The sequence below is a fragment of the Centruroides sculpturatus genome, unplaced genomic scaffold, assembly GCF_000671375.1.
Source record: "Centruroides sculpturatus isolate CEXI.00-Female unplaced genomic scaffold, Cexi_2.0 scaffold112, whole genome shotgun sequence".
In the NCBI taxonomy this organism is placed as follows: Eukaryota; Metazoa; Arthropoda; class Arachnida; order Scorpiones; family Buthidae; genus Centruroides; species Centruroides sculpturatus.
In genome coordinates, this window is record NW_019384367.1 from 535,356 (window position 1) to 545,111 (window position 9,756).

The window sequence follows — 9,756 nt, forward strand, 5'->3', positions numbered from 1 at the left end:
TACATTTTGTACTTCTGGATTTTTATAGTATAAACTCTATATGTATGTAAAACGATAAAATGACTTAGAAATAGAAAAAAAAAATTGTAAATGTATGACAGTAGATCCGTTACGTATTAACATGCGTAACGGATCTATGTCAACTGTCAATTTGCTGTCAACTGTCATTATACTATGACAGTTGACAGCTAAATTAATTTGATTCAAAAATTATAAAAATACTGTACAGATAAAATCAAAAATATTGCTATATAATAAATAATTCTGTTTTACATGTATTTGAAATTAGTTTTTCTAAATTTATCTAAATTATTAGATATTATTTAATATTTTTAATTTTTATCACTTAAATCAGTCCAAATATTTTAAATTTGTTAAAGATATTCATTGAAATAATTATGAAAAATTATATATTTTCGTCGAATAGCCGATTTCACGATATTTAAATATGTAAGATTCGTTAATTAGGGGAAGGTGGTGTAAGATGGGGTCATGGGGTAAGACGAGGACGTCTGTTTATTTGTTGTTAATGTGCTTTTATCTAGCTGTTATTTGGGGAACTAATGTCTACCTCGAAAGGGACCATGGAGCGAGAGAACGTTCAAATCGCTCTGTTTGTTTGGAAGTAAGACCCCGTTTTTCATGTTTCAGCAATACTTCATCTAATTTTACGCCTGCTAAAAAGTTTCTACAAAATAAGTGTCATTGTGAACTTTTGCATTACCTTTTAGATAAAGATATTATAGTATTCGGAGTAACCTTTAAAACTGTAATTGTTCAGTTTTGAAATGAAGTTTACCTGTGTTTGCAGTCAGTATGAAAAGTGTACTTTGGGGGCAAGATGGGGTACCGTCTAGCCCCAGGTTAACCATGAATATGGCCTATGAATCAAGAAGTATTTTCGGAGGTAGACTTTATTGCTGCAGAGACGACAAACAGGTCCCTTCAGCAAGGGTAGGCCTAACAAGAAACAAAAGACAAATGACACAGAATGCCTCTATTGTGGACGGTTATACTCTGTATCTACAGAGAGTTGGGCTAAATATAGCAGTTGTGATAGATAAATGGGCACACTGTTCTTGTGCCAATATTAAAGAAAACGACAGTTTAACCATTTTAATTTGTCCTTCTTGTATATAAAAATAATATCTCTATCTTATCCCATGGATGGGGCAAGATGGTGCATTTACATATAATTTTAAAATATTAAAATTTCTTGTTTTTAAAAACGTTTTTCAAAAATTAAATTCTATATTATATATTACCAAATGTTGTAGTTGCTGAAAATAAAAAAATTATTGTTCTCATTAAAGTGGTTGCCATCGTATGACTTTTCAAACCTTAACGTTCTCATCTTACCCCACCTTCCCCTACATATTAAAAATAACTGGCTAAAAACTAAATGAAAGACTCTTAGATAATTATTAAGACTTTAACTTTCAAATATTTTCTTTAGTATATTCATTACAAAATGTGCTTTCGATAATTAAGTAAAAGTGTAAACTGTGCTTATATTAAATAAATTAATGAGAGAAATTTTTTTTTGTAATAACTTTGTTATTATTGTGTAGAAATGACAACACATAATCATGTTAATAAATTCTCGAATTGGAACAAAGCAGTAGTAGTAGTATTTACAGTACGCGAATTTGTGTTGATTGCATTTGACTAGTCTTCAAGCATACGCGATAAAAATGGAGTTTATCCGATAAAGACCGTTTGTTATTCTAAACACGGTTTAAAAATCTTTGAATATTTAATCTGGTGGAGACGTAATGATCACTCGATACTATCACACGCAATTCATTGAAGACTTAACGCTACTCATAGTTGAGAAACGCCAGCTTATCTAGTGTATATAGGCGAAATTTTGGTTTATTGTTTTGTGCCATTGCGTAACAATGGACTTTACATGAACTCGTCGTCTCCACTCCAGATAGAACTGTGATCAGTCGCTGAATTTTGTTTTTGGAAGATTGTTCGCTTATCGAAATTACCATCTTAAGAGATACTCAAGAAAAGCGTTCTGCCGAAAACAACTTTCTCTCGCATTATAGTGTTTCCTCATTGAAGTATGCAATTCCGTAGTGCAATGAAGAAACAACGTAGACATTTAAGAACCTGAAGTTTCGGGTTGTTTCGTATTCTGTTTACAGCCCAGATATTTCAGCATTTCACTTTTAGTTGTTCCCAAAATTAAAAATTCGCATTGACGAATGTTTAATTTTGACGAGGTTAACAAATGCCAAAGCTCTCTATCTGCCATATATGAATGGATCAGGGAACAATCAGAAAAATTCCTCATGCATGGAACTGAACATTTAGAAAGATGTAACTTTGATGATTATGTTGAAACATAAATAAATATTCGCGATTAAAATAAATAATTTTTCGACACTTTTTAAAATCGGCCAAATTATTCTTCCCAAAATAATTTTATAAAAATGGAAAATTCATTTATAAATCAATCGTTGTATTAAAATTTGAAAAATAATATAATTTCTGAAATTCTATGGCACAACTCGAACCTTTATAACCGTGAAGTTAGCAGGTTGTTAAATTTGTTTTGTCTTTTAACTGTATTAATTATATATTAATACAGATAAAATATAGTTGTCTGTATATTAATTTTAATTTGCTTCAGAACTGGCAAGAGCTCCTCCTCTTTTAAGTTTGGGCATTGTATAAAATATAAATCAAATCAACTTTTTATTAACAAAGACTGTACACTAAGTACACTTTACACAGTTTTCACACTTTATTTTCTATTTACTCAATATATTCAGTCACTGTATCACTTTGACTACTCNATATGGTGTGGTAGTCCTCTATCCCCCATCCATGAAGAAGGTTCCCGTTTTTACCTGAAGGGCGTGCTGTTGAAGATATAAGGGCTGGAAGTTTCTCCCTCTAGAAATTTCTAGAACAGTCCAAAACATTCGAGAGCATTCCACAACATTCCAGAATGTTCCGGGATGTTCTAGAACGTTCGGGAACAACCCAGAACATCCCAGATCATTGTGGAGCATTCCAGAACACTCGAATGATGTGGAATGTTCTGGAACATTGTGGACCATTCGAACCCTTTTTTCTATGGGTGGGACTACTCATTGGTGGGGTATATAAAGCAAGATCCGTCGTGGGTTCGAATGTCAGTTTCTTATCAGAGACGAAGAGAAGAACCGAAAAAGAAGTGAAAATTCCAAAGTAGTGCAGTGAGTAAATAAAAATAAACAGTGAAGTGTGAGTAGTCAAAGTGATACAGTGACTTAATATATTGAGTAAATAGAAAATAAAGTGTAAAAACTGTGTAAAGTGTACTTAGTGTACAGTCTTTGTTAATAAAAAGTTGATTTGATTTATATTTTATACAATGCCCAAACTTAAAAGAGGAGGAGCTCTTGCCAGTTCTGAAGCAAAACGGCGAAAACAAAAAGAACAGCGGAGAAACGAAAAAGTCGAAAAGCGCGAGGCACGTTTACGTTCCCAACGAACGAGAATGAGCACCTTGAGAAGCTTAGAAACCGAAGAACAACGAAATGAACGAATTGAAGAATCAAGAATTGCGACACAATTTTATAATAAAAGACTGCAAAAGCAAGCCTTTTATTATAAGATTACCTCTTATATTTTAAAGTTTATCCTTTTATTCCAACTACCACACAATCTCATATCAACTCCCTGAGCGAAGCCGGGTACCCCAGCTAGTACGTCAATAATTATATTCATGCATATATTGCTTCTGTTAAAATAATTTATTTCTTGATTTATAATTTAAGAAAACGATAACGCTAATAAAAATTTTACGTATAAAATATACGCTGAGAAACCGTTAACTATCAACTTGGAATAACAAGATATTAACGCATTTTTAAAATTACAAAATTATAAAATTTATTTTTCTCAATCGAAAATATCGGTTTTGAAAAAAAAGAATTCAAAATTATTTTCTAGATTACTTTTTAATGATAAAAATGGATTTTTTCCAGATGACTGCTAATAATTTTGAAAAGGATATAATTATCTGAAGCGGATATAACAAGTGTTTTTTTACAAGCGCATTCGTTTTATAACGCTTCATAAATATTTTACAATCGACTGTTTTTTAAATCAGATTTAATTCTTAACCTTATGACTTTATTTAATATAATTGTCTAATGATCTCGAATTGAATTGATTATGATTTATGAACCATGATTTCAGTTACGAATCGCAAACCAATGACCGAGTGGATAAAACCAATGAACCGTGGTATTAGGTCGCAATATTTGAGCCTCACTAACTGGCTGGCAATGTGGAGTTTTTCAAACTTTTTCACATGTGTAACACATGAATAGGGACCAGTTCGAGTTTACTATAGAAAATCTCGAGAAACGCCGTTTTTGGCAAATCGCCCAGGTATTGCGTTTGCGTATCCCATCAAAATAAACCAAGACAAGTTAGCTGAGGGTAGGCAATACAGTATATCGGACCTCGGACATTTGATGTCTTCTTATATGCCCTAAGTAAAGTATAAATTTTGCGAGTCCTAAAATAATTTGTTCAGCGAGGTCCATAACGATTTCTGCTTATCGCTTCTTTTCTGAAAATTAGACTTAATTCACAGACCCCATTCTATACTAATACTAAAAGTATAAATTGTAAATAGGATGAAATTAAAGATCAAATAGAAGTTGTTAATTTTTATCGAACATAAATCAGAATTCAAAATTATGTTTTACTTTACTGAAATTCAGAGATAATTATATTTTTATTATAATAAAAATTAACTTTAACGACTCCAAATGACCCCTCGCATTTTATTCACACATGAGATGAATCGAATGTCCTCTCGGGGGACAACTAGAGACAGGGTGCCTAGTTATGTGATTAGCAATACGCATATGTGTAATCACACCATCATCTCATTAAACGAGTAAACCATTGATTTGTTTCCAAAGTAGAAATTTAATAATGTGTCTGTTCCACAAGAACACCAGATTCATTTTTTACCTGCAATGTGCACTTCGACTTCCTAAAAATTTTAAAAATATTTTCAGTGAAGGTAAACGACTGGAAAATGTTTACAAATCATAAAATAATTTAAAATTCTCAGAAATGAAATAGAAAATTTAATTTTTGAGTGAAATATTTTGATAAAGATTTATTTTAACGATAGTCCATTTATCAAATTTATCAGAAGTATGATCTTTTAATTATTTATATTTCAAAATGAAGCTGTGAACTAAATAAGAAATGACAGAGAAATGTTAATTTTATGCATATTTTATAAAATATTCATGTTATATATATATAGTGTTTTCATCTGAAAACAGTAGATTCATTTTTAAGTAGGAAAAATGGGATTATGAAATAAAGAATAAATATATAGAGTGAGTAAGGATTATACTATGCTTCATTTAATTTTATACATAGTATATTAATATATGATAAGGATATCCTTATTTTTATAATTGAAATTTTTTCAACGGAACTGTAATACATTTCTTCAGAAAAAAATAAATATTGATCAATTAATTACACAAAATTTTATTTCTAAAATACTGGTATAAGTTGTGATCTTTACTTTTGATATTAATTTGGCTTTCTTTTTAATTTTATTATTGTTAATATATTGTGACTATAATCTATTAATAGAAGTTAATTATACTGATTTAACTTGCGGCTAAAATTAGAGTAATTGAATAAATTTCTTGGTTCAAGTGAATAAACTTTTATTTGAAGCTGTATACAAAATTTTCTTGTATTTCAGACCTTTTCGTCCCTCATCAGTAAGTGTTTTATTAGTTATATACAGTATTTGTAAAATACAATAAAGCTCTTTTAATTTATACACTAAAAATTATTAAAAATTATATCTTAAACCGTAATTGTATACAGTATTTAATATACTTTAGACGACTTCTAACTTATGCGTAAGTCTTCAAGTTTTTTCCACTTTTCTGAAGGATAAAACACAAATATACGTTGTTTGGTCTTTTTAATTTTTCACTTTTTTAGCCTGATTAAAATTACTTTATTTTTTAATTAATTAATTATAAATTATATCTATTTTAATTTCTTACTTTTTATTTCTTTTTATCTCCTTTATCTTTTTTCTGTATTATTTTACTCTTGTGACATTGGGTGTACTTTTTTCTTCCTTTTATTTTTTTGCCGTTGTCGTGTTCAAATACAGTAGTAGTATTATTATTTAAACGCTCTCTAGAAATATAATTATTTCATGTCGGATGTATTTCTTTCCCACGATTATCATTGATTTTAGTTTTTACTTGTTTTATTATATTTATATATTTAAAAAGTTGTCTTTTAAACGTATTTTTTTCGTTCTTTAACTGTTTTAAGTGATTTTCTTATTATTTCACATCTCGTAGTACACCCCAATATTTTTGCAAATTTTTACTCAGAGGACTTTTAAACGCTAAAAAAATTCTGGTTATTTCTTGTATATATGGACGTTCGTGTGTGTGGGGGCACGATTTTGTTTACACTCTTTAAGTTTAAATAACTCCTGTGCTTTTAGTCAAAAATACCTGAAATTTTGCAGGGAGGTTTACGTATTAATTAAGGCATTGATGCTATTAAACTTTGGTGCTTAAAGGTCAAGGGGTTGAGAAATAAAGCGGGTCGTATGTCATATCTGGAGTAGAGTCTGTAATCGCTGATAACGATTTTACTCGTTATTAGCAATTACAAATTTTATAAAATCTGTTCGTAAGCTCAAAATTTTGCCATTTTATAATAATTTAAAATATAAAACGTTTTTAAAATAGAATATCATAACAGATGGCGCCACACACGCAGTTTTATATGTTGCCGGGAAAGTTAATTAAGCAACTCGTTGCTGGAGTTTTTTCTGTTTTCTTTTTTGCTATTTATTTTATTTAACCATTGTTCTAACTTTTTGCTTGGATATTCATTCAATAAAAATATTTTCTATCTCGTTTTTGTTGTTTTTGTTTTTGTACTTCTTTTTGTAATTTTATTCACATACATTTTAAATATATTATTTTTCATACTGTAAACGAAATACAGTAGATGTAAAAACGATCTAGCAACGAAGGGGTAAGTTCTTAGACGTTTTACTTTTCCAGGGATTAACAAGGAAAAGTATCAGAATTGTCAAATTTTATCCTTCAAATTTTTGCAATTTCCACGTTTTGAGACCACCTACACAAAAAAAGGCAAAAAAATTCCATGGATAGGTGTGTATGTGTATTTGCGTTGGCATCAATTTCGTTTAAAATATCACAGAATGGGATAAAGATTAGAAAATAAAATTTGACACGGTAGCATGTATATAAGGGGCATTAATGCTATTACATTTTGGTTGTGAAGGATGGAGGGTATGAAAAGACAGAGGGTGGTTGTGAGTGGTCTCGCGTGGGGTCGGACTTAATGAAGATTTCACTTGTAATTAGCATTTACAATTTAAAAAAATAATAATAAAACTCATTTCTACCCTCAAAATTAAGTCTTTCGCCATTTTATAATAATTTAGAAAGTTTTTTAAATAAAATCTTATAACAGCCGGGAAAGTTACGCGACTCGTTGCTAGATTTCTTTTAACTTTCTAAAGGTTATCTCAATGTTTCAATATGTGTAATTACTTACTTTTCTAAATATCGCTAGGAATTACTGATAATTTTTCAACTTCATCAACTTTAAAATGTCTGATTCTTTTAATATATCGTATATTTGCATGTAAATCCACTTAAATTTAGATCATCATTATTTCATTCACATTTATTTTCATGTTCTGTCAGGCCTATATTTATTAAGGGTATTTATATTTTTACAGAAGCCTTTTGTCAGAAAAATATAAAATACTAAATTACTTAACTCAAATTATACTTATATAAAATTAAAATGTAGGATAACTTTAATTTAATTTTTCATAAGACATTCATTATTTCTTTTTACTTTACTCGCCTTTAAATTTTGTAAATATAACTTTTATTTAATAAACGCAACAATGAATATTTATGTAACATAAGTACTGTATACAAGTTTATTATTCGCATAAAATTGTTATGAATAACATTGTTTATGAAACAATAATTTGTCTTGTTGAATCAATTTATCAAGATGGCAGATAGTTCCAAATATGATGCGCGATTTTCCAGCAGTGTTGCATTCTCTAATGTAGATTCCAGTCCAACTAGCAAAAAATTTAAAGCTAAATATGATATAATCCTTCAAGAAGAACCAGTTGTCGTTTTGCTTGGCTGGGGAGGATGCAAAGAGCGTCATCTCTCCAAATACAGTTCTATCTATGGAAAACAAGGGTAAGATTCTAAAATTCTTGCTTGCAGTATATTAATTAATTATGATGTTTGGTTTTTGATCAAGTTTTACTTGAAAATAGAAATTATTTAATAATTCTTTTTATTTAATATAGCTGTACCACCTTAATGTATATCGGACCATCGGATATGTTAATTTCTACAAACTCTCGGAAAATATTAACAACTAACGCCAAGAAAATCGTGAATTTGCTGGAAGAAATGGAACTGATTGAAAAACCGTTATTTTTTCATTGCTTCAGTAATGGAGGAGCTTTAATGTACGATCTCATTAGAGAAGTTTTATTAAAAAGAAACGAAATATACAACGTAAGTGTTCAAATGAATAACATTACATTATTAATTATCTTAATTTATACTTAAAATGTTTAAATGTTTTAGATCAGAGGATGTATTTTTGATAGTGGTCCGGCAGAAGTTAAATTATCTTATGTGTGCCGTATGTTATCGACAATGATTCCAACTGAAGCCTATACGAGATATATTCTTGCGATTGCCATCTTTTTACGTTTACATGTAATATATCTTTACAACTGGATTCTAAGTTATTTCATAGACAATGAAGAAACTTTACGAAGGCAAAGCGTTTGGCACAGTTTAATACACGAACCAAATATCTGTCCTCAGCTTTTCCTGTTTTCAAGAGATGACGATGTGTGCGATTTTAAGAGCATACAAAACTTTATAGCGCATCGCAAGGACAGAGACGTCATTGTCGATTTTTACAGATGGGATCAGACTCCTCACGTATGCCACTACAGATATTATCCAGATCAATACGAGAGGATAGTATTGGATTTTGTTGCCAGAAATCTGGAATGATTTTCAATTTATCAGCAGTTCAAAATTAATGTTTTATAATCAAGAAAAACAATAGAAAGCAAAACTATGGTTGAATTTAAAATCTTATATGATCTTCGTCTCTAATATAAAGGATAATAAAAATTTTATTTTGGACTCTTATATTTCTATATTATCATGTTAATATGAAATACAATTATATTTTTCATCATTATTTTATTTTATGAATATATTGTTAATGTATGTGAGAAGAGTACACAGTTACTCTTAAACAAAATACTGTATTTACTAAGTCATTATTTGCGTATTAATTATACACCAATGCTTCAATAAATTAAAATACACATAAAATTACGTTTTCAGTTTCATTAACGGTTATTACTATCCGCGTGTAATACCAGACTTATTATATCAGTAAGTAATGGAATTATCACCTAATTAGAAAATCTTTTATTGACTCAATTTTATACACTCAATTTGATATTGTCGTATACATATTTATTTTCTTTGCATATACCCAACATTATTCCACATAAAAATGCGTATTATTTACACAACTTCTTTATATATTCTTCGTATTATTCCATAAGAAAATTTGATTTGATTCTAATTTGCACTACAGGAAAAGGCAGCGACATAGCAAATATGT

General features: G+C 29.5%; 1 protein-coding gene across 1 annotated transcript; it reads left to right on the forward strand.

Moving 5' to 3' along the window:
* Positions 1 to 8,005: 8,005 nt before the first annotated feature.
* Positions 8,006 to 9,416, forward strand: LOC111612715 (transmembrane protein 53-like). Its single transcript, XM_023353955.1, has 3 exons — positions 8,006 to 8,288; positions 8,402 to 8,615; positions 8,688 to 9,416. The coding sequence occupies exons 1-3, from the start codon at positions 8,089 to 8,091 to the stop codon at positions 9,126 to 9,128; spliced, it is 855 nt and encodes a 284-aa protein (XP_023209723.1). The 5' UTR covers positions 8,006 to 8,088; the 3' UTR covers positions 9,129 to 9,416.
* The last annotated feature ends 340 nt before the right edge of the window (positions 9,417 to 9,756 follow it).

Bases quoted from the DNA above. Each gene is read 5' to 3' on its own strand.
- LOC111612715 (XM_023353955.1), top strand. From the start codon at position 8,089: ATGGCAGATAGTTCCAAATATGATGCGCGATTTTCCAGCAGTGTTGCA. The intron at 8,289-8,401 runs GTAAGATTCTAA...TATTTAATATAG, and splicing joins TCTATCTATGGAAAACAAGG to CTGTACCACCTTAATGTATA. The intron at 8,616-8,687 runs GTAAGTGTTCAA...TAAATGTTTTAG, and splicing joins AAAGAAACGAAATATACAAC to ATCAGAGGATGTATTTTTGA.